The sequence below is a fragment of the Haliotis rubra genome, unplaced genomic scaffold (genome assembly GCF_003918875.1).
Source record: "Haliotis rubra isolate DU_JTF1 unplaced genomic scaffold, ASM391887v1 Scf41, whole genome shotgun sequence".
Classification (NCBI taxonomy): domain Eukaryota; kingdom Metazoa; phylum Mollusca; class Gastropoda; order Lepetellida; family Haliotidae; genus Haliotis; species Haliotis rubra.
This window is the reverse complement of record NW_025767091.1, coordinates 100574-126949: the sequence shown is the minus strand read 5'-3', so window position 1 is coordinate 126949 and position 26376 is coordinate 100574. Positions and strand designations below refer to the sequence as shown.

Below are 26376 nucleotides of genomic sequence, written 5' to 3'. Positions count from 1 at the left end.
GTGCCTATGATGACCCCCCTGCCTCCCCAGAACAAAATGGGTGACAGCCCACCCGCCATTAATTATGAACGGTCCCTTATTGTTGCGGTGTAAAAAAAAAATGCACTCACAGCAATGCACAGAACAACAATTAAATGTCTTAATTTGCCACAAGCCCTCAATACCAGAAAATGTATCGAAATAGCGAACCAAAGTTTGATACTGGCAGAATTGGATTTTAAGTACATTGACTCACATTCAGTAATGTAGTTCAAGCCACAGTTTTGCTATACATTTAAAATCACTGAACTGTGACATTGGATTGCTCCTTTTATAACTCGACTGTTGATCGTGATCAAATCATCAATGTAAGAATCTCATAGTTATCTCCCTTCAATAATGGCACGCGCTGTATTTGTTGTGATGTTGCCAAGCTGTGGATTGCGACTCGGGTCAATGAAGACGGATTTCTTTATGGGAGGTCGCTCGCGGCTTGGTAGCACACATGATACTAACATTAACCCGCTGTATGTTACTTGACATGACAGCAGACTTGATTGATGTCCACCTTACGTAGCGCCACAGACCTCCCGATGCGGTGATATGACAATCTCACTGCTGAAAAAACCAACACTGATCTGTGTGTGGACTAAATATATTATCGCATTGCAAGAGGTGTGATACTGGACACACCACACTGGTTGCCCCGTCACGGTGTCAAGGCCCTTAATCACTGGTAAGTTTTGCTTGTTGACTTGAAACTTATCTGCTGACAGGCATTGCGATCTTATATTTACTTATTTCAAACCCTATGTGTCAATGTGTCTATTAAGTCTATAAATAACGTCATATGATATAACTACTCTTATATATATATAAAACTGTTTGGTAATAATGTTTGTACTTGTTGCTGAGAAAACATGTCATTAACTTTTCAAATGGGTATCAATATGTCTATAATAGCTATAAATGACTACATATAATATTAATTATTCTTATCCTTTATTATAACTGTTTAGTAATATTTTTTGCACTTGTTGCTGAGAAAAAGGCCTTTAGTTTCTTGTCTGAAGAACAATTAGCAGTGAGCTTGTGTAAGTGTTCTTATATTGACATATAAAGGAAAATTAATAGTTAAGTGAATTATCTTCCATGTATTTAATCTTATTGATGTAACAATTAAGTTTTCAAATCAGTAAAGTAAATGAATTTACTTCTTGATCATTGGAATGAGGACAATTTTCAATTTTGGTAAGCTTCGGTAAGTTGAAATACAAAATATGTTAAATTTATGTAACTCATTACAGAAGTTGTTTTTGTGGTACGGTTTAATGGGTGAAAAGGATTCTGGATTTTTTCCTAGTAACATGTCTGTGGATTTTACTCTGAGTCAGAAAAGTTTCTATTCTCATCAAGAGGTGTTTCTATTGTTAGTCAATACAAACAATGCATTTGATAATCATTGTTTTATAAGTTGAGGTTAGTTTGTGTTTTTAATTCTTTAAGATAAACCTTTGAAGTAATAAATATAAATGTAACTTACTATATTTTTTAATGATTTTAGGATGTGGTTAGACTATTCTGTAAACTGAAAATGGAATGAATGACAGTATACCAATTGGTTCTCAGTTATACCAAACCTGATACAAATGTATCCATTACAGCCCATGCAAGTCCAAAACAGTTGACAAGTCTAGATTACTGCAGTTTCAAGAATGAAAAAACAAGCCCTAGGAACCATTAATAATCACTTAACAATTATGTTTTTTTATTAAAGGTTTAGTGAATAAATGCTGGTGTATCAAATTGGTTGATATTGAAAAAGTATAATCTTGTCAACTACAGCTGCTGGCAACACTAAACTCATGTCAACCTCCCACAAATGCCAATCAATTTGTCTTTTTGCTTGAGGGCATTTTATAATGTTTGGAATGCTTGGTTCGTTCACAATTTTCATTTTTTGTGTGACATGTACAGTGCTTCTTTTTGACTTACTGGTCTTAATAACATGCATTTGTCGTTCTTTTTGTTTAGTACAGCTTTGAATTTTGTTTGAAGTTGTTTTAGGAAATTGAATTAAAAATTAAAATCTAATAATATTTAACTAACCTATCCATCATATGTTTCTAAAAGGGGCAGGTGTGTTTTGGGCTAAAATTATAATTTATTTTAGACATACTTCAATTCTGATTGTTTTTTGTTACATGACCTAATAACCATGTTTTTGTCTGTTTTTGTCTTTTTCTTTATTCTCTTCATTTAGTACAGCTGAGAATTTGCTTTGCAGTCATTGGAAAATTGAAATAAAATTAAAATATAAATTTGACTTGCTGACCTAATATTAATTGTAAAATGAACTAAGTAATATGTATATTGTCATACTCTTAATTTTCAAAATTGCCTTTGAATTTTATAATAAATATTAAGATTATTTTTTATTGGAAAATCTGTGAGGTTTTATGAAAGATTACACACACACAATCAGGCAAACAATAACACAAGATGTGCCTGAGGATAACAAATGCAATAGCTCCATGAAGTTGATGAAGTTGATTGACTTTCTTCTCCGAACTGCTGTATCTTCATTGACATCACAAGTACATGTTTGCACTGTTCTTCCTACCATTGTGTCCCGCTCTGTTAAAGATGCCAACTTGGTGGTGGGACACCAGAAAAGTACATGTTTGCACTGTTCTTCCAGTCATTGTGTCCAGCTCTGTTAAAGATGCCAACTTGGGTGTGGACACCAGAAAAGTACATGTTTGCACTGTTCTTCCTACCATTGTGTCCCGCTACTGTTAAAGATGCCAACTTGGGTGTGGACACCAGAAAAGTACATGTTTGCACTGTTCTTCCTACCATTGTGTCCTGCTCTGTTAAAGATGCCCACTTGGGTGGGGACACCAAAAGAAAAGTACATTGTACCGATTGTGTCCAGCTCTATGTTAAAGATCAACTTGGGTGGGGGACACCAGGGTCTTCGGCTGATGACAAGTGAACACTATTTAACCACTAGGCTGGGGACACCAGAAAAGTACATGTTTGCCCATTTTGCTTGTAACTGAAATGGGTTGAGATGAAAATCCAGTCTGTAATATAAAAATTTTCAAACTCTTAGTATCTTCCAGTGAAATTGTGTCCCGCGATTTTGATAGGAGCAAATAACTCTTTTTAAAATTGAAGATGATCTCCAGTCAGATGTTTGCACTGTTCTTCCTACCATTGTGTCCTGCTATGTTAAAGATGCCAACTTGGGTGTGGACACCAGAAAAGTACATGTTTGCGCTGTTCTTCCTACCATTGTGTCCTGCTCTGTTAAAGATGCCAACTTGGGTGGGGACACCAGAAAAGTACATGTTTGCACTGTTCTTCCTACCATTGTGTCCTGCTCTGTTAAAGATGCCAACTTGGGTGGGGACACAGAAAAGTACATGTTTGCACTGTTCTTCCTACCATTGTGTCCCCAGCTTCTGTTAAAGATGCCTACTTGGGTGGGACACCAGAAAAGTACATGTTTGCACTGTTCTTCCTACCATTGTGTCCCGCTCTGTTAAAGATGCCAACTAGGGTGTGACACCAGAAAAGTACATGTTTGCACTGTTCTTCCTACCGTTGTGTCCCGCTCTGTTAAAGATGCCAATTTGGGTGTGACACCAGAAAAGTACATGTTTGCACTGTTCTTCCTACCATTGTGTCCCGCTCTGTTAAAGATGCCAACTTGGGTGTGACACGAGAAAAGTAAATGTTTGCACTGTTCTTCCTACCATTGTGTCCCGCTCTGTTAAAGATGCCAACTTGGATGTGACACGAGAAAAGTACATGTTTGCACTGTTCTTCCTACCATTGTGTCCTGCTCTGTTAAAGATGCCAACTTGGGTGGGGACACCAGAAAAGTACATGTTTGCACTGTTCTTCCTACCATTGTGTCCCGCTCTGTTAAAGATGCAAACTATGGTGGGACAGAAAAGAAAAATTCTTCCTACATTGTGTCCCGCAAAGATGCTACTTCTTCCACTACCATTGTGCACTGTTCTTCCTGCCATTGTGTCCTGTTAAAGATGCCCACTTGGTGTGGACACCAGAAAAGTACATGTTTGCACTGTTCTTCCTACCATTGTGTCCCGCTCTGTTAAAGATGCCAACTTGGGTGTGACACCAGAAAAGTACATGTTTGCACTGTTCTTCCTACCGTTGTGTCACGCTCTGTTAAAGATGCCAACTTGGGTGTGACACCAGAAAAGTACATGTTTGCACTGTTCTTCCTACCATTGTGTCCCGCTCTGTTAAAGATGCCCACTTGGGTGTGATATGAGAAAAGTAAATGTTTGCACTGTTCTTCCTACCATTGTGTCCTGCTCTGTTAAAGATGCCCACTTGGGTGTGACACGAGAAAAGTACATGTTTGCACTGTTCTTCCTACCATTGTGTCCCGCTCTGTTAAAGATGCCAACTTGGATGTGACACGAGAAAAGTACATGTTTGCACTGTTCTTCCTACCATTGTGTCCTGCTCTGTTAAAGATGCCAACTAGGGTGGGGACACTAGAAAAGAGCTTCACACATTGTACCGATGTGGGAAATCAAACCCGGGTCTTCGGGATGACAAGTGAACACTTTAACCACTAGGCTACCCCACCGCCCCATTTTGCTTGTAACTGAAATGGGTTGAGATGAAAATCCAGTCTGTAATATAAAATTTAGACAAACTCTTAGTATCTGAAAATATGTAATTTTGATAGGAGCAAATAACTCTTTTTAAAATTGAAGATGATCTCCAGTCAGATGGGAGATTCAGAAACCAGAAATTCATGAATCTGAAATCTAGACTTGATTCATTTAGGGCTTTCCCGTTACAGATCGTGTGGAAGGAATATAATCTAGTTCAGGTATTGTGAGACTGACTACATATTCTGTTCTAAAGTTTGCCTTTAACAAACAGAATATAACTGTTATTGATCATGACGCCATGTGGACAGAATTAAATCAATATTTCCATGGAGCTAAACTTAAACAAGTGTTCATTCTAAATAAAGATATGATGAGTTCAAATACACATCCATAATTATATGACCAGGGATAAAGGTGTTGTGATTTTTAGGGGAAGGCTTTAGAAATTATAGAAATAGGCTCCCACTGAAGTAAACAACTTGGCAATTATCTCCATAATGAAGCCAAATAGCTGTCATTGCATGAAAGGGCGTGAATCTGTTGATTTGAAGTAGACAACACAGTGACAGAAGAATCTTGGCGAGGATCGATATTGGCAAAGCAATGTGCTTGTATCATTGTGTGGTTGAAGCCATTAATAACAGGATCTCTCACATAACTGTGTAATCTACAGACTGGGCCGAAATGAAAACATCATCTTTCATGGCTTAGTGAAATCACTTATGAATTATATTGAGGATCATTGAGGCCATTTTGTGTTAATGTCACACTTAACTGAATTCTCCTTGTGCAACGCTTGAGTGAACATCTTGACATCTAAAATGAAAGTCCTTTGATTGTTTGCTCTTTAAGAGAGTGTTACTAATTCTGGAGTAAATTTCTTTTGTATGGTTTTCAAGAATGCAAAGGTTTGATGAACGTGAAGGTATTCAAGTTAATTTAGTTTCTGTGCTGAGAACCAGTTTAGCTAAATATTGATTTCTATTGACTTTTTCTTTTATATTTTGTGTGTGAGAATAAAAGTGATTTTCACTGTAATTTACAACACTCAACTTTATATGAATAATTTGTTTAGGAACCGCTCATAAGATATGGCTAGGGTGGAGGTGTGTGATGATGAGTTCTTTTGAGAAGCAAGTATCAATGTGAATGACCCCGAATAGTAGGTGACCCCCGCATATGATGTACATAATCAATGACACCCCACCCTCCTTCCCATATTTTGTAACCATGTTTTCAAAATATTTTATGTACAAAATTGATGACCACCCCTACCTCCCCAGAACAAAATGGGTACCCCTTCCCCCTTAAAATCATCATCATCACCCCACCCCACCCCCATAAATTATGAACGGTCTCACAGTATATGACATGTTTATCTGGAGTCATTCATTGCACAAGGGTGAAAACAATGAAGTTTGTGACAAACCTAGGAAGAAATTGTGAAATCAAGGCATAGATTTAGAGAAAAGTTTCACTAAGTTTTGTGTCATTAGGGAAGGTCCAGTTTGTTTACACAAACTTGTCAAGCAGTTTTGACAATCACCAGCTTTGTTTATTGGTAACCATGTCAAATAATCTTATTATTACAAGCTTAAACACAGCCCACCCAAGTTGTGCAGTACATTGTTCTTCCTTTCATTCAGGCAGTTCTGGTGTATCTTCATCATTGGCTGACGCCCTCTGCAACTTTTGTACTCAACATGGGTTGTGGCTCATCCACATCAATATCACCTGAATACCCAAAATGACGATTATCAATGACATAACAGACAGGATCACCATGACGATAGACTTGATCGCCATGACAACAGACAGGATCACCGTGACATAAATCCACCAAACACAGAAGACAATGAAACTGTTGACCCAGAACCGAGCCTGAACCAGAACCAGAACCGAACCGGATGTTCCTCGCCACGATCCTGATCGTCGCCATAGCGATGTCATAGACAACGATGGTTTAGGGCCTGGCATACTACTGTAGATTTCCGCATTGCTAAAAGTCCGAAAGCATGACAGTGAACCGAAGTGTTTACACGCGGTGAAAGGTGGACAGATGAAGAGTTCCCCTCTCCATGTTGCTATAAAGGAACAATCGACAGAAGAGGTTGGACTGGAAACGGCATCAGTGAGTGGTCAGCTTGTTTTGTTTTTTAGGGACAGATCTGTACCTTTGGGGCAACCAGTGAACCAGAGGGGGAAACCAGAAATGAGCCAGATTACATTAATGCCATTTAGAAAGTGGTCAAATGTAACAGATGTTATATTTGGGATCACACTTCTAAGTAAGGTACAGATTCTAGTACTTTGGGGTTGAGTCCCATCTGAGATTCATAACCACACCCCTCAGAGTCAGGCACCTATATGCCAGCACACACAGTCCCACCTAACCTGCTCAGCCACCGCGGACTCAGAAGTCCCAAATAACATATGCATACAGATATGGGCTATATGCAACAGCATTAACCACATATATCCATAACATTGTGTATTGCATAAACAAGGCTTTTATTCCTTGGCTGTTGGGGTTCCAATGGTGGTGGTGGTGGAATTGTGTTTAACGTCCGGTTTGAGAATATTATTTCTATGGCACATGATGACGGCACGCATGTGTGCACACGTGCAGCTGCTTGTACCAGCCCAGACCCCTGCTGGTTTTATAGTGCTAGCCCACTGAGATACCATGCACGCGAGTGAAGCTACGAATACCCCACTCAGACACATTATACTGACTCGAAGCCGACCAGTCCTTGTTGTACCCATTAATGACGAAGCCAGGCAGGACCAACAAGCACCATATTTTAACGCCTTTGGTATGACACGGTCGTCGGGAGGACACTCTAACCACTACACATGACGGAGGCGGCTCATTAGTTCCAATGACACCGTTAAAATGAGTGTGTGGGTTTGGTGGATTGGAGTGGGTGGGTGATTGGAAGGATGGATTACGGGTGGGTGGTTTGCTTTGTTAGTGAGAGTGTGAGTGCATGGTGTTTGGGTTGGTGAGTGGGTTTGTGAGACAGGGAGGTGAGAGGGCTTGTGAGACACGGGGTGTGGAGGGTTTGTGAGACATGGGGGTGTGTGGAGTGGGGTTTGTGAGACACAGGGGGTGTGAGTGGGTTTGTGAGACACAGGGGTGTGAGTGGGTTTGTGAGACACAGGGAGCTGAGTGGGCTTGTGAGACACGTGTGTGTGTGTGGTTTGTGAGACACGGGGTGTGAGTGGGTTTGTGAGACACGGGGGTGTGTGTGTGGACACGGGGGCAGTGAGACACGGGAGTGTGTGGGTTTGTGGGTTTGCAGACACGGGAGCCGGAGTGGGTTTGTGAGACACAGGGTGAGTGGTCAGGACACAGAGGGAGCCAGGAGACAGTGTGAGTGGCTTGTGAGACACGGGGATGTGAGTGGGTTTGTGAGACACGGGGGTGTGAGGGTTTGTGAGACACGGGGTGTGTGAGTGGCTTGTGACACGGGGTGTGGAGTGTGGAGACATGGGGTGTGAGGTCAGGACAGGTGGTAGTGGGAGTGGAGACACGGGGTGGAGGACACGGGAGGGTTTGTGGAGACACGGATGGGTTTGAGACAATGGAGTGTGTGAGACACAGGGAGTGGAGGGAGTGTGGAGGACACGGAGGAGTGTGGAGTGGAGTTTGGAGACACGGGGAGGAGAGTGGATGTTTGTGAGACACGGGAGATGGAGTGGGTTTGTGAGACACGGGATGTGGAGTGGTTTGTGGAGACACGGGGATGTGGAGTGGGAGACACGGGATGTGGAGTGGGGTGGAGACACGGGATGGAGGCTTGTGAGTGAGACACGTGGATGGATGTGGACAGGGTTTGTGAGACACGGGATGGAGTGGACGGACGGGGACAATGGAGGACACAGGAGTGGACAATGGAAGGGAGACACGGGGAGCGTGGACAGGAGACACAGGACAATGGAGTGGACACGTGTGGAGCCGGAAAGAATGGAGTGGAGACAGGGGGACAATGGAGGAGGACAATGGGAGCGTGGTGGAGGACACGGGAAATGGAGTGGATGACACACGGATGGAGGATGGAGACACGGAGGTTTAGAATGGGAGGAGACACGGATGTGGAGGACATGGATGGACACAGGGACACAGGAGCGGAGGTGGAGTGACAATGGAAGGAGGTTTGTGAGGAATGGAGAATGGATGGAGGACATGGATGGAGTGGAATGACACGGGGACAGTGGAATGGAAGGTGGAGGAGACACGGGAATGGGAGAATGGAGTGGAATGGAGGGACACAGGAATGGAGGAAGAGGAGCCGGGGTGGAGGACAATGGAATGGAAATGGAAATGGGATGTGGAGGGAATGGAGGGACGGATGGAATGGTTTAGACACAGGGAGGGAATGGATGGGGAGTGGTTGGATGGAATGGAGACAATGGATGTGGAGGGAGGACAGGAGATGGATGGAAATGGAGATGGACGGGGAGCGTGGAATGGAATGGATGGAGAATGGAGGGAAGGGAATGGAATGGAAGGAGGGAATGGAGAATGGAATGGAATGGGCCGGAGACAGGTTTGTGAGACACAGGAGCGTGGAGTGAGATGGATGGGAGTGGATGGAATGACATGGGGGATGGAACGGGAATGGACACGGGGAGTGTGGAGACAGGAATGTGAATGGGGTTTGTGAGATGGGATGATGGGGTTTGTGAGACACGGGGAGCGTGGAGGGTTTGGAGACACGGAGCCGAGTGAGAGACATGGATGGAGTGGGTTTGTGAGACATGGGGATGGAGTGGGTTTGTGAATGGATGAGTGGGTCAGAGACATGGGGGGAGTGGAGACATGGAGTGGTTTGTGGAAACAAACACACACACACACACACGCATTACACACATGCACACGTACACGCACACGCACACGCACACACCACCCACCAAGTTCCGATGACACCCTGTTTGTATTTTCAGGAGCTTGCTGATAACCCTGTCCTGTTCACGGAAGGAACAACGAGGTTTGACATTGGTCAAGGGTCAGCAGGGACATGCTGGTTCCTGTCTATGGTGGCCAATCTGTCCGAACATCCACAGCTACTAAAAAAGGTAGGAGGGGCCATGTAGGAGTGTGATCAATTCTGTATGAATCAGATTATATGTTTGAAACAATTAACACATGTATTTGAAACATTGTGCCCTATTGGAAATAGTAAGAGCCCCAGGTACTTGAATATTGACCATAAGCAGATTTAAAGAGATGAACTGAGGGGCTAAAGTAATTAACAGCATTATATTTTTTTAATTGATTTAGTTGGCATGTAGGACATATTGAATGAAGGTATATATATCCAACGGCAATGAGTAATGAGATTGGTATCAAAATGTATCCTCCAAGTATTTGGGGTATATGGCATCTCCCGATGACTCTTGTTTGGTACGTTACAACTTCTGTTTTTTGATGTCTGTGCACTTTGGCATATAACTTGTCTACACAGAATGTCTTGTCCATTATATAGTCATACTGACACTTAGTCTGTCTCACAGTCCCTGAACCATATTATTTTCTCTACAGCCTATCCCTCCCTGCAGTGCAAAACATGTTTAACTGGCAATGAAAATGTGAAATCTAATAATCCTCATTGTTTATTAGCTAAAGAATGATACGGTGTCGTGTCGGGAAGGCTAAAATATATTTTTCAGATGTCCTGGGAAGGCTAAAATGTATATTTCGGATTTCCCGGGTGAGCTAATTTCCAAGGGAGTAGGGGGGTACCGCCAAAGCTTAAAGATATGGTGCCGGGAAGCGTAATCCATGTCGGGAGTAGATAGATTTATTTTCAAAACATTGTTAAAGTATTCGATTCGTTTATTACTGTTATCTGTACACTGGTTGATAATATTTTCATTGATTGCACATTTCGATACCTGATACGCCCAATTTTTACACCACGGGTCTCCACCTCCTCATACAACATAACAACCCCGTAAAATGCTATTTTCAGACACAAGAAGCTTACACCAATATTTAATCATGCTATATTGCCTTTTAAATACGAGCGGATAACGACTTAACTCGGCATAAACCATGGAATTACATGTTGATTTCTTAACTCCTAATAACCTATTACAAAAAATCCAAAGCAACATTTCCATATTTTAGCCTTTATTATATCCCCATATCTCAGATGCATAAGATAGTATACTGCCAACATGACAATCAAAGACACATAAAAGAGATTCCAGGTTGAGAGAGAGCGACCTGATATTATTGTAAATTGAAAAAAAGGGCCTTCCTACCCTGGTCAGACAACTGCAGCTTTGCCTTTGAGAATCGGTTATTATAATTAAAACCTATTCCTAAATATGTAAACGTATCGACAGCCTCTAGGACACAACCCTTATATATCCAATGTTCTGACGATTTAAGTTTACCATCGCTTCTGAAGACCATCATCTTTGTTTTAGCAATATTTACTTCAAGTTCCCACCACCTGGAATAAGCTGACAATGAATTCAACTGTGTTTGCAACCTTTCAACAGATTCAGAAAATATTTCAAGATCATCAGCATACATAAACAGAAACATATTTAAAGATGTAAAAATTGTAAGGTATACATTTATCTTTGGGAAAGACTCCTCAAAATTAACAATCTAATGTCAAATTAAAGAAAACGTATAAAGAAGATTAGACGTGAAAAAGTGTAAATAACTTTATATATATTTTTTGATATGTGACCAAATTAAAGAGTGTCCCCGTTAATCCTGTTTTCTTTGTAATTTGTCAGAGCCTCCAAGTGGGGCGCCCCGTGTTCATTCAGCCATAACATTGCATTGAAAGTACCGCGAAGGCTATGCTCATTGAACCGAGAAGCGTCACGATTTTAGCCTTCCCGGCCATGAACCAATGACACACTTTATTTGTGCTATGGCTGAAGATAGCAAAGGCTTGCTAGTGATTCCTATCATCCAATACAGGAGCCCCACCACGTGTCGAGGCAAAAGGGGTGATAACTCTCATCAGAGTTCCTTTAACATACCCGTAATAATAAGAAAAAATGCTGCCACTTTGCAAAAGTGGTCAAAGGGAGATAATCCATCAATTTTTCGGGTGTAACATTACAGTAGTTCCAGTAACAGCTGTGAGGTTGTTTCTTATAGGATTCTGCATCCATGAGGCAATATGTCATCCTGTATAAAGTCTGTGAATGGCATTTGTAAGTGATGCATGCAAAGGGGGATTTTTATGGATGTCAACTTCTGTAATATGAAGAAATGATGTTCCGGTTTGTCCTGTTCTTTAGGCCAGACCAATTTTATTTCTTGTTTTACAGATTTTTGCAGGAGGGAAAAAAATAAAAATAAAATCACCAGTCAAAGTAATATTCCTTCTAAGTACTCAAAGTATTTTACTTTTGGTAATTTTCTGAAGTGTATATGGGGCAAAAAACAATCTAAAAATCTTTTCTGGTAAGTTTAAATTTTTGGCCGATAAAGGTTGGGAAAATTAATTTATATTTTTTTTTTATTCTTGAAAAAATATGACAGGCAGATCTGTTAAACAAGAAATAAAATTGGTCTGGCCTTTGAAGAAGTTGACCTCCATAAGTGCCCCCCTTTAGTTGAGCTTTGTTACTGCTTCAGGTTGTCCAAGAAGGGGACTATTCTCACAAGAGGGGGGTGTTCCACTGTCGCTTCTGGAAGTTTGGTGTATGGGAAGATGTGTACATTGATGATCACCTCCCGGTCGTCTATGGCAGGCAGATCTGGGGTGCCAGATCATCGAGTGATGACAATGAGATGTGGGTCTCGATGCTGGAGAAAAGCTTTGCCAAGTGAGTCTCATCCATAAAGCTGCTATACAAACTAAATATGTGTTTATTGGAATGGAAAAACAGTACAGAGGTCGGAAGGTAATAGTGGTTTCATTCCAGGCTTCATAGTGAAAGACATGAAAATATAGTCCTTGTTCTTTCCATGACTTCTGCCCATCATTCAGGGGATGTACCAATTACATCCAAATTTTCAATTTTCTTTACTGACAGACTTGTGACTGCATCTTTTCCTGATTTCCTTCCATTTTGTCAGTAAGGGAGGATATTCTGAATATTTGTGAATGTTTAGTGGTGTAACTGAGTAAACTGTTTTTTTTGGAGTGGTCTCCCTTTGATATCCGTCAACAGGATCTATGATCTCATATAACGGGTGAGCACAGCTGAAATAAAATTTGCTTACCAAACCAGCATTTGGTTTCGGAACAAGAGACCACTCCGCACCTATATGCTTATTCAGTATTGCTGTACTTATAATTAGCTTATGCTGCCTCCTTATATTAAATTTTGTGCGTAAGTTTCAATTGGTTCAAAATTATTATGACGGACAATTTTTCCTGATCAGATTACATGGGTCATACAACGCTGTGTATGGTGGACAGTCCAGCGATGCCTACTTGGCACTGACCGGAGGAATATCGGAGAGACTGGACTTTGAAGATGACCATATTGATCCCGACAGCCTCTTCCGTCGAGTCAGGAACTCCCTCCACACAGGAGCATTTGTCTCATGTACTGTGCCGGTGAGATGTCCGTCTATTATAACAACAAACTAACAAACTGACCTCCAAATAATCTGCATCTTTGTATAATATAGTATATTATTGATTTATCATATCATGTCCCTACTGTAGAGATGTATCATATCAAATATCATATAAATGCACAGTAAATTGGTATTAAAGGGATAATGAATTTAGAATGTTTAGTTGGAACCTTTGGTAAAATGCCTGGTTTTACTTTGCTGAAAACAGTGGATGAACCTACCCTATAACTGATGATTAGTTTGTGACGAAGAACTCCAATTGGTCTAAACATTAAATTGGTTGTATGTGTTTTGTGTATCTAGGGAAATGGAATAATTCAAAAGAAAACATATGGAATAATCATCATTGTCTAAACATGGACAAAATGATTATTTTTGTTTCCTTGAATGTTGAAGCAATGAACATGGGAGGTTTGACAAATATTTGTATGTTTTAATGTATGAAAGATATAATCATTAAAGTATTGTTATCCTTGGAAATGTTTTATTGATGATTATAAATTTTCAGGAAAAGCATGATGGAGTTTACGGATTAGTTGGAGCTCATGCTTACTCTTTGACTGGAGCAAAACAGGTAGGGAAATAGTACATTATATGACTGTAGTGATGGTAGGGAAATAGTACATTATATGACTGAAGTGATGGTAGGGAAATAGTACATTATATGACTGAAGTGATGGTAGGGAAATAGTACATTATATGACTGAAGTGATGGTAGGGAAATAGTATTTTATATGACTGTAGTGATGGTAGGGAAATAGTACATTATATGACTGAAGTGATGGTAGGGAAATAGTACATTATATGACTGAAGTGATGGTAGGGAAATAGTACATTATATGACTGTAGTGATGGTAGGGAAATAGTACATTATATGACTGATGATGGTAGGAAATAGTACATTATATAAATATGACTGAAGTGATGGTAGGGAAATAGTACATTATATGACTGTAGTGATGGTAGGGAAATAGTACATTATATGACTGAAGTGATGGTAGGGAAATAGTACATTATATGACTGTAGTGATGGTAGGGAAATAGTACATATTGATGGTAGGGAAATAAAATACTAAGTACATTAAATGACAAAAGTGATAGTAGAGAAATTCTACATATTGAAAGTAGTGATGGTAGTGAAATAGTACATAATGACAATAGTGATAGTAGGGCTGGTACATCATTAATGACAACAGTTATGATGCGTGAGAATCACTGATGGTATGAAAGGTAAACAACACACTGTTGTCTTTCAGGTGCAGCTCAACAGTGGTGAGAACCTCTGCCTGCTGCGTGTACGTAACCCATGGGGTAACACTGAATGGAAGGGCCCTTGGTCGGATGAGTAAGGAACTGCTTTTCTCGCATCTGTTCATGATGTTGATCATAATGATGGTAAACACAAAATTGGATGCTGATAATGACGATGCTGATAATGACGATGCTGGTAATGACGATGCTGATAATGATGATGCTGATAATGATGATGCTGGTAATGACGATGCTGATAATGATGATGCTGATAATGATGATGCTGCTGATGATGATGATGATGCTGATAATGACGATGGCTGATAATGGACATGATGATACTGACAATGATGATGCTGATAATGATGATGCTGGTAATGACGATGCTGATAATGATGATGCTGATAATGATGATGCTGCTGATGATGACGATAATGACGATGCTGATAATGACGATGGTGATAATGATGATGCTGATAATGACGATGATGATAATGACGATGATGATAATGATGATGATGATAATGATTGTTATGACAAAGATGTTAAAGATAGTTAATGATAATAGTGATGGTTGTGTTACAGGAGCGAAGAGTGGCGTACTATCCCTGCCGGTGCTGTGGAGCGAGTTAATATAGATGACGGAGAGTTCTGGATATCTCTGCCTGACTTCCTCACATACTTCTCCCAGACTACGATCTGCTCTCTAACGCCAGACTTTGACAGCGATGGCTGCTCGGATTCACTCAGTGAGTACACATGCACTCTTGAAGGTTACGAAAAGATATACAGTGAGTGAGTGAGTGGTAATTCTATTTAGAAAGAAATAATGTTCATATTCTGCTGCCCCTAAGCCTCCAGAGAATTTGTTCTAACAAGGTTTAATATAATTTGAATTATTTAGAGCTCTATCCATTCAGATCCCTATACAGACACTCCCTGATTGTCTTTTCAGATCATACCCAAGAAGGTCTGGGTTAGAATTGATCTTCAGTAACCCATGCTTGTTGTAAGAGGTGACTAACGGGATCGGGTGGTCAGACTTGCTGACTCCCTATTGCGTAGATCGATGTTCATGCTGTTGATCCCTGGATTGTCTGGTCCAGATTCGATTATTTACAGACCGCTGCCATATAGCTGGAATATTACTGAGTGCGGCGTAAAACTAAACTCACTCACTCACTCTTTTCAGATCATGTCCTGAGGATTTACGGCCAATGGCTTGGTGATACAGCAGCAGGTTATTCCGACAGACTGCAGAATCCACGCTATGTCTTCACTGTCCCTGATGAAGGTGTGTAACAATATAGATAGTCAGTCTCACATTCCCTGAACCTCATTATTTTCCCTTCCGCCCAGCCCTTCTGCAATACCAAAGCCTAAATGAAGCAAGCCTCGATTTCTAGGCATGGGACACTAGAAATGGGCTTCACACATTGTACCCATGTGGGGAATCGAACCCTGGTCTTTGGTGTGACGACTGAACGCTTTAACCACTAGGCTACCCCACTGCTCCTTAATGCTGGGAGCCAGGTAGTCTAACATCTAGTACCATCTCAATGTGTGTGAGTAAGGGAGTGAGCAATCATGGTTTTACACATTTAGCAATATTCCACCTATATTGTGGGGGATACCAAAATGGACTTGACACATTGAACCAATTTTGGGGAATAGAACCCAGCTCCACTGCCTCAGATGTTGAAATATGCTGTGTTGCCTTAAAGATAATAAACCAGGTGACAGTATTTAAGTTTCAGATTAAGCCATCACTACAACTTAAACCCAGAATATCATTCTCTTGTTTTTTGTGTGGTATTCTAATACTCAAGTTGGACTTATTATCTCCCTTCAGGCATGACAGAAGAGGGTTATGTCCCCTTGATGCTGCAGCTCATTCAGAAGACCCAGCACAGAAAGTTTGACATAGTGTCCACGAGATGTGACCTGTACAAGGTAAGCAGCTCGTCATGGACTTACATCAACCACAGGGAAGGTAAGTCAAAATCCAGATGTTGATCACATTCTCTGTACAGATAATACAATTCATGCTTTAATAACAAAACACTTGTTGCATGTATATTGAGGATGACATAATAAAATAACATGTTGGCAATTTTGCCTTAAGAAGTCGAAATTGATTCAACAAGCCAGGATGATGTCACCTCGTGCATTCACTAAGCTGTGCATTGGAGTGAATCATTTGAGTGGCTTATTTCGCCTGAGTTCTCAGTTGTCAGTGGGTGGGACTTCATTCAGTACTGAGGAAATGTTATTAACTTTGATGACAGCAGGCTGGCATGTATTTAATGCTGCTGGAAAATGACAAAAAGGTGGGATTCTGGAAAATTTTGCTGGTGTCATGAAAATCTTAAGTCGATTCTGTTTACTTTTCTGGAAGAATTAGTACATGTGCCAACCATTGCTTTGCATGCTGAGTGGACCTGGTTCCACAAAGAGATTTTAGCACTGATACTGTTCTCCACTGTTGATGGCGCCTGTGTTATAATATAAAAGCATATTGCCGGAGTGCTTATACAACGGAAGTGACTGCTTTGCAGAACAGGGTGCCTGATCATGTTCACTTCGGCCGCCAATTGCCGGTCTGATCAGAGTACTAAGATTATGTCCCACTCTTTAACATGGACTTGGAAACAATCTTAGCACTAAGTATCTCTCTTTGAAATGGGTCCATGGAGATGTAAGTGTTGTTGTGACTGGTCAGGACGCTGATGAGTTCAGTGTAGCAGCAAACGTGGCGGTAGATGGTCGCTATAATGGAATGCATTGGCAACATCTGCAACACTCTGTCCAGCTTCAAGACGGCCCGATGGCTTGTTCCCTCTGTTGCGTCGTTAACCTTGGCATTCTTGGCTGGCGTTTGTCGGAGTGATTTCAAAACTGATTTCGGGGCATATTTATACCCCTATGTGTCCGTTACATAATGCGCATCATGATTTTCATGAAAACTTCTGCAACCACATCCCACGGCCAATTCAATTGCTGCTGCGCTTTGGCGATGTGCAATATCCAAGAGAAATCACCAAACAGAACCTGAACATTAACAAACTGTTTCAAAGGTAACCAATGTGTAGTTACACTATAATATTTAACAATGTTCTATCGAATATTTATTCATTTTGAAAAACTTGCGTTTTTATGCATTTCAGTATACATCAACCACAGGGACGTAAATGATTCCTGAAATATCGATTACATCACAATTCTCTGTACCATGATACAATTCATGCTTTCATACAAAATACTTCAAGCATTTCTTCAACTGTATGTAAAGCACCATTGAGAACAGAGGCTATACAAAGCAATTATTATTATTATTATTATTATTATTATTATTATGTATATGATGATGACATATAAAATAACATGAGCAATAGTTTAGAAGTCGTCATTATTCTACTTGGATGACAATTTAAAATTGTATTTAGTGGCTCATTTCGGATCTCATCAGTGTCTTACTGAGGAATTATTAACTTTGATCTACTCATGTATTTAATGTCGAAAGACAAAAAGGTGGGATTCTACTTTTCATCTTAAGTCATTCTGTTTACTTTATCTTAGTACATGTGCCAAGATTGCTTTGCTGAGTGGACCTGGACATGGTTCCACAAAGAGATTTTAGCACTCAGTACTAAAATTGCTGCTTGGACCTGCGTTCCACAAAGAGATTTTAGCACTGATACTGTTGCACGTCTGTGTTATAATATAAAAGTTATTATTGCCTTAGTGCGAAGACTGCTTTGCAGAACAGGGTGCCTGATCATGTTCACCAAGCCATCTTAGTACTAAGATTATGTCCCATACTTTAACATGGACTTGGAACAGTCTTAGCACTAAGATCTCTCTTTGGAATGGGTCCATGGAGATGTAAGTGTTGCTGGTCAGTGATGATTCAGTACAACATGGCAGTTCAACCAACAGGTGCTTGGGAGTCATGTGAGCAGCCGTCCCACCTACGTGCTAGAAATGTTGGGAACGAAACAAACGTCTACAGCCCCGCTGCGCAGGTCACCTTCCGCCATCGAGTTGAACCCGGCCAATACATCGTGGTTCCGTCCACTATAGACCCAGCTATGGAGAAGGAATTCCTTATAAGGATATTTGCTCCTTGCCCCTTACATAACTGCAGGTGAGTTCATGGCTGGAAACATATTACTGTAAACTAGAGTGAGTGAGTGAGTATGATTTTACGCCGCTTTTTAGCAATATTCCAGCAATATCACGGCGGGGGACACCAGAAATGGGCTTCACACATTGTACCCATGTGGGGAATCGAACCTGGGTCTTCGGAGTGACGAGCCAACGCTTTAACCACTAGGCTACCCCACGGCCCCCTGTAAACTAGAGAACAAACCACTAAGTTTAGTTTCTTATAAACAATATAATATAGAGCAAGTGACCTTGACCCCAAAACAAGATCCAGATTTGGTTATAGGTGTGTTATATGAAAATAGTTCACTGTAATGAGAAAAGGTTTTAGATATGAAATTATCATCTTCTTACAAACCCTTTGTGGAAATGTATTTCTAAGTCAGGAGGTCATTACCCTATCTTTACCAGTGCAGCTCCTAAAATAGAATAACATCTCAATGACAAGAAGACAATTCTTGTTAACATTCAATATGGTATGTGGTCCTCTGAACAATGCACAAATCAGTTCATTTGAGGAGAGGAGTTGGATAAGTGGCCATATTTTGGCAGTTTGACTCCTAAGAGTTTACAGGGCTTCGGGGGCGGTGGGGTAGCCTAGTGGTTAAAGCGTTGGCTCGTCACGCCGAAGACCCGGGTTCGAATCCCCACATGGGTACAATGTGTGAAGCCCATTTCTGGTGTCCCCCGCCGTGATGTTGCTGGAATATTGCTAAAAGCGGCGTAAAACCTAACTCAGTCAGTGAGTTACAGGGCTTCGATCCCTATACACTGGAGCTCATGAATCATGTGTAGAGTCTCCTTAGGGAAATGACTTGTTCAAAACATACCTCGGGTCACCTACGGGTAAGTGGAATCTGATCCATCATTGGCTGAAAGTATAGTTTACACTCTGGTTTACACTACAGTCATCCCTCACCATAACACTGGTCTTGGGGTCCACAGATGACCCCTTGCATTATACAAACATGGATAAAGGCCAAGTAGTATCATATTTATGTGCACCACGGCTATTTCATGTATTGTGTCCAGACAAAACTAAGTTGTATCATCTGAGGTGAACAAGCAAACAGCGATTTTGTTGATATGCAATTTCCGAAGACGTGAAGATGTCTGATCGCTGGAGAAATTATTTTGTAATGCGGTTTAACTCAGATGTCAGTATTGCAAACTGCATTTTTGCGAGGGATGACTGCATTTTACACTGCAATACCAGGATTAGTACCAGGAAAACGTCACATTAATGAGATCACTTGTATATTTCCACCAGGGAAGTTCCCCGGAACACTACACTGATGTCGTGTGAATCTGAGGATTTGGTTGAAGTTGACGGCAGTACAGTCAAACTCAGTAAGTATCAGGCTATCAGTATGCTGTGTTGATGTGGTAGAACTGTATGTGTAATTCATTTACATCATGGGGATGGCATATATACTCCCGTGGCTCCTTCCACGAAGCAACCTTTACTAAGGTTAACCTTAACTCCCATTCTTTAACATTGCACTAAGGTTACCTTAGTGACTTACGATCACCTTAGTGCTTTGTGAAAAGAGGCCCTGGAAAATAATTTAACAATGTGTATATGTACTTGCATATTAATATATAAGGTAATTTTTAAGCCTTGTATCATGTTTAATTTCAGATGAAAAATATTTGGTTTTGTGACACAGGAGTGAATTGTTTAAGTTTTTGGCTTATTTTTCCATGGTAATACCTATCGAACAACGTTATCAATAACCATCATGTGATATGACCTCTTCGTGCCACCATGTGGAGGAATATAACGTTACCCTATCAACTATCCATTAGTAGCAATTCCTGAAAATGAGGCCAGTGGTAATTCGGAATATTGAAAGTGGTGCTGAACTTTTTTTTATCTATCCAGGTATCCAAGACTTGGGTACATAGCTGGGCTTAGGAACTTGGGAAATTGTCTTTATCACAAGTTTTTCATTTTGAGTGTAATTCTGCAGTTTTGTCAGTTTTGCACTTATCACTTATGCAGATTTTGTATGATGCTAATTCAATAAAAGTTTATAAACAAATATGTGATTTTGAATTATGACAGCTTGACTGATGTATTTGCAGCAACTTGCGAGGTGAAGTTTGGGTCGTGGAGGTCGGGGGTGAATGCAGGAGGTCAGATCTCGAAGAGAGACACGCACCATCTCAACCCCCAATACGTCTTCACCATCCCAGACAGAGGTAGGGAGGTAACCATATCATGTAGGCAGTGGGAGAGGAATTGTTTACTGAAAAACTGGGGAAAAATTGTTTGACTCAGGTTTGAAAAATGTCTTTTGAATGAAAGTATATGATATACCCATAACGATCCGGGTTAGAATTGGTCTCCACAACCCGTGCTTGTCGTAAAAGGCGACTAACGGGATCGGGTGGTCAGACTCGCTGACTTGGTTGACATGTCGACGAATCCCAATTGTGTAGGTTGATGCTCATTATGTCAAACGCTGGATTGTCTGGTCAAGACTTGATTATTTACAGACTGTTGTTATTTAGCTGTAATTCTGTGTAACATTAATTTCATGAAACCATGTGTAAAGCTATACTAACTCACTATGCCGATAGCTTTACGCATGGTTTCGATGAATTTATGTAATCAATACTAAATGAAATTTGGAAAAAAAGAAGATAAAAGCAATCTTCGTAGAGCAAGTGAGTGAGTATGGTTTTACGCCGCTTTTAGCAATATTCCAGCAATATCATGCTGAGGGTCACCAGAAATGGGCTTCACACATTGTACCATGTGGGGAATCGAACCCGGGTCTTTAGTGTGACGAGCAAACGCTTCATCCACTAGGCTACCCCACCGCCCTACTTGGCATGACAAATTATGTGACGCATTAACCATTAGGCTTCTCCACCATCTCGGCTGACATGTGTCTATTGTTCCAGGGATGCCAGTTCCAGTCTTCTTCAACCTCATGCAGCCACAGATAGAACCGAAGTTCCCCATTGGTGTCCGGGTGTACCCAGTAAGTAGAAGGAATCGGTTACCATGGCAACATGGGATTTTGTTACATTAATCCCCCCTCATTCTGTAAAATAGTTTTAAATCGGGTGTCTAGCTTCAGTTAACATCACATCTTTTAAAAGAGAGTACTACTTCCTCAGATTTTCTTTTGACTAATGAGTGAGTGAGTGAGTTTGTTTTTATGTAGCTTTTAGCAATATTCCAGCAATATCATGGCAGGGGACGCCTGAATCTTGTGAGTAACTTAAAACATACCCAATGGTGTAAGGGAGAGAAGTATATGTTTGTTTTGAATTTTGTAGTAACATATTTGTATTTAGCTGATTGATCTACGATAAAGTTTATAAAATGGATTGGACTTCAACTTCATATTCATTCAGGCCAGCATTTCAGTACAGGTGGTACATTTAGTCAAACATCACTTACTTGATAAAGATACTAGCATCAATACTAATCTTCAATTTAAAATGAGTTGCGATTCATAAGTGGACAGGGGCAGTGGGGTAGCCCAGTGGTTGAGGCGTTCGACCATCACGCTTAAGACCTGGGTTCGATTCCCCACATGGGCACAATGTGTGAAGTCCATTTCTGTTGTTCCCTGCCTTGATGTTGCTGGAATATTGCTAAAAGAGGCGTACAACTAAACGTAATCACTCACTCAGTGATACCACAGATTCTAATCGCTACTCATGGGTAGACACAGCTACAAATATAAATTTTACATTACTGGACTGTAGACACATCACGACTGTTGCACAAATATAATTTTTACATTAGTGATATCATATTTTTGAGTGTGTCTGTTGAATCTAGTTGAAACAATAAATTGAAAAATGCACAAAAATGTTATGTTTCCATGGCAACTTTTTGTCTTCAGCTGTTGAGGGAGCCCCCAGTTGACATTGACTACCTCTATGATCAATATGAGAACTGTCCAGAATCAGCAGGGGAGAACGGGACCTTCATGATCACGTGGGACTTGAACGTGAAGTATGTGCTGCCACCTGGTGACTACCTGGCCCTACTACATATGGACGACCCTGACACACAGAAGGACTATGGGTAAGTGTAGGGCAACAGCCCTGCTTGTCCGATCTTCTGCACATCTTAACATTAGGTAGGTACTGGAATCAAGGAAAACTAAACCCTGATAGCCCTGACAAACTCAGTGTTTATTTATTCTTTAATGTCAATACAACCCCTTCTTCTTGTGTTACACAATGTTGCTGATTATGTGTACATCTATTCAGCCAATCAGTGTTGTAATGCCAGAGTTTTCTGGCATTTATTGAATTTCTTTATCTCAGACTACAAGCAATTTCAAGCTTGGCAACAGTCTCCAGACAATTGCAAGAGCCATTATCCTCTGACTTGTCACATTGATTGGTCACTATGGACTTTAGAACATCAGGTCAAGGAATGGCTTTCCCCTTCAGAGCATCAGTCTTCCCACTAAACAATTCTCCACTGGCTACACTTCCAGCATGATATAAGCATGGAAAAACGCAGTACAATTTGACTATTATCATAATCATTACTAATTTCCTCCCCCTTGTCTTACAGAGGCTACCAGACTGGATAGAGTCCACCTGACCTTGGAAGACGTGCATCAGTTACACATTTAATAGTTTCAGTGATTTCTTCGACAATCTGACTTATAAAGGATCTACAGATGGATACTGTCTGCTGAATATGAATGCATTGCCATGGAGAGTCGACTCTTAAATAGGGAAACGATTGGCTCCATGGCTGAAGGCAACCTGCTGGTGTTCCTGACCTCAAGCTGGTCTTGGGTTTGAATCCTGTATCTGGACCTAACATCACCTTCAAGCTGCCTAATCCAGCTTGGTTTCAGAAGTGTATAGAATTGCCAATCAACTATAATTGAAAATGTGTTACTGCGCATAGATGTTTGTGCTCAGTCTGTTCACTACCTCTGGATCTGTGATAACAAATTGAACTTCTTTGAATGTCAGTTGGAAGTGATCCACAAAAAGGGGGAAATTTATGGATGTCACTTTTCTATTATGGGGATGTTTTGGTGTATATTCTTACTCTTTCATCGCATTTTCAAAGCCAAATCTTTGTAATATTGACAAGTTTTGGCTTATTCGGTTGATGTGCCAACATTATAGCTATTAAAACCAATGATGTTATGTTTACCAGTATTGAATTACCTACCATATCTATGTGAACATGTCGAATATTTAAATGCCAACTGGATTTCAATTGTGTCAAAATGTTTCACACTATTTAAAAATTCATACACAATCATATTTCGACAATTGGACTGTGAATGTTTTGTTTGGTAAAGACAATTAAACACAAAGTGTTAAATTTGTTTCAGGAACCACAATTCAAATACAGAAATTTCACTGGTCCTTAAGCTAGAAATACTATGCCAGTATCTGTCCTTTCATTTTAATACTCAAAGAATATATGGGTACTGACTTCTTATTTCACAGTCAGCGAAGGCATTGTTATATCAATCTCTGTAGCTATCGATCATCTTGTTCATATTTCTATTACTTATGACTAGGGGGATATGATGATTTTTATGGAGAAGCATGTACAATGTGAATGACCCCCCGATAAATAATGAATGGTCCCTATCTATCTCGCCCTATCCATCTATCTATATAATCTTCCATCATGTTTTTATTTTTCTATTAGTCCATAGTCCCTGCTAAGTATTTTGTAGTACTTTGAAACTCGTATAGTACTGAAGATGGGTTGGAGTGTATCATTAGTCAGAAATTGAAAGTATATACTGATTGATCAGACTCCAGGGGTTTAGAGTGCCCTAATGAAACTCCTTGGTTGTCAGTCTCATGTTCATACGCCCTATGTGAAATCTCTGTTCACACTCAACAGCTGATCAGTTTTTAATATTGCAATATTTTTATAGCTGCAATGAACACGTCCTTAGATTTTCCTTTGTTGTTTTTCAGCACGATTGTTTTATATTTAACATGGTTACAGTTGTACAGGTAATATGTAGCCAGACTTTGTTATGTTTTACACCTTTCCTCTGTGATATTGATAAAACATTTCTTATACACTGAACAAAGTGATTATGTTTTTTAATAAAAGTGAAAGAGACGGAACTCAAGGGTTCGAAAACACTTTTTATGTAGTACAACACTGTCCAACACTTCTACATTAATAAGGATGTACCTTATTCTAGTTTCCAGTGGGGTAGCCTAGTGGATAAAGCATTCGCTCCTTATGCTGAAGACCCGGTTCGATTCCCCAAGAATACAACATGTGAAGCCCATTTCTGATGTTCCCCGGCTTGATATAGCTGGAATATTGCTAAAAGCGGCGTAAAACTAAACTCACACCAGTTTCCTGACATCACTTCCTGTTTTGTTTTTAAGTCATAGCATGTCTGCTTATTATGGGAGGAAAGCCCAATTCAGGTCGTCAACATTTACCACGGAACGGAAGAGCATGTGGTGTTGACTTATCTTGAAACATTCAGGGTGAGCAACCCATGCAGGGGGATAAGTCATTATGATAGCATCATGATGTAATGCTTGTCATGATACAGAGTCAGCGAGTTTGGTTTAGCGATTCTTTGAGCATTCTTTCTGTTGTATCTTGTCACCCATGTCAGTTTGATTGATAAGAAGGCCTGAAGTGATGCTGGTCAAAGATGTTTACCACTTACGTGAAACCCATAAGCTGACAAAATTTGAAATCAAAGCGAACCCCGATTCGAACGAACGGTACACAAGGAAGTTCCATCTTAGGAACGACTAAACCAGTAACCATAACCATTGATAGTAGTTCTTCAATTCTTCAAGCTTCACCTTCACATAACAATATACACTTCTCCATAAGCAGCGTTCGAAATACCTGCCTGCCCGACCGCCCGGGACGGGTTATTTTCAACTGCCAGATTGTCAAATTCACCTGCCTGACAGTCGGGTTAAAATTTAGACATGTATATGGAGATACAGTCAAATCCCAATGAGTCGAATGCCGGTGTCTCGAACATTATGCATAATTCGAAGTACCTGTCAGTCCCGACCATTCCCTGTTATAGTTGTCATCATTTGAATACCGGTTACACGAATTCGTCACATAAATACACACGATGACTCGAGAAGAAAATTTGGTCCCATGAGATTCAAACAACAGCAATCTTGTATACATAAGCCGAAGTCAGTCAATGAGAAGTTGATTGGTGTAGCAAACTGATCCAATTAACAAACCAGCACGGCTCACACCTTTCCGCCTTTGACGGGTGAGTTTACGGAAATCACTGTCTGTGCTAATCAGACTGGAACTGATAAGGTGCCCCTATTAGTGATAGGGAAATCATTAGATAAACAAATGCTTAGGCGGAGGAATTTGGACTGGATCATCGTTTTTTCGACCCTCATAGATATACCTATGTCTCGAATACATCGATAAGTCGAATTTATTACTTGGTCCCCAGAGATTGGACTCATCGGGATTTGACTGTATTCATCATATTTCAGGATAATAAATCATTATTAATTCACTCGTAAAAATAAATGATGAATTCCAATTGGATGATAAACTACATCGTTTGTGAAATCTAAATTATTTGCGTTCAGGTAAGTTTTGGTCAGGGCTGGCAAGTTTTACATCTAACCAGCCCTGTGGTCTGGCTGAAATATTTTTTGAGTTTCATACCCTGCCATAAGTTTATTTCATATCAGTGGACATGAAGTTGAGATTCATTCAAAATCATTCCGTCCACCTTTTGAGTGTAT

At 40.4% G+C, this 26376-nt stretch overlaps 1 protein-coding gene across 1 annotated transcript; it reads left to right on the top strand.

Annotated features, from left to right (window-relative positions):
- Positions 1-596: 596 nt before the first annotated feature.
- Positions 597-19986, top strand: LOC124287996 (calpain-A-like). The gene is made up of 12 exons (XM_046724506.1): positions 597-715; positions 6293-6777; positions 9597-9728; positions 12265-12455; positions 13018-13195; positions 13727-13792; positions 14475-14563; positions 15055-15218; positions 15662-15763; positions 16322-16422; positions 18409-18616; positions 19907-19986. The coding sequence occupies exons 2-11, from the start codon at positions 6706-6708 to the stop codon at positions 18550-18552; spliced, it is 1239 nt and encodes a 412-aa protein (XP_046580462.1). The 5' UTR covers positions 597-715; positions 6293-6705; the 3' UTR covers positions 18553-18616; positions 19907-19986.
- Positions 19987-26376: the final 6390 nt, after the last annotated feature.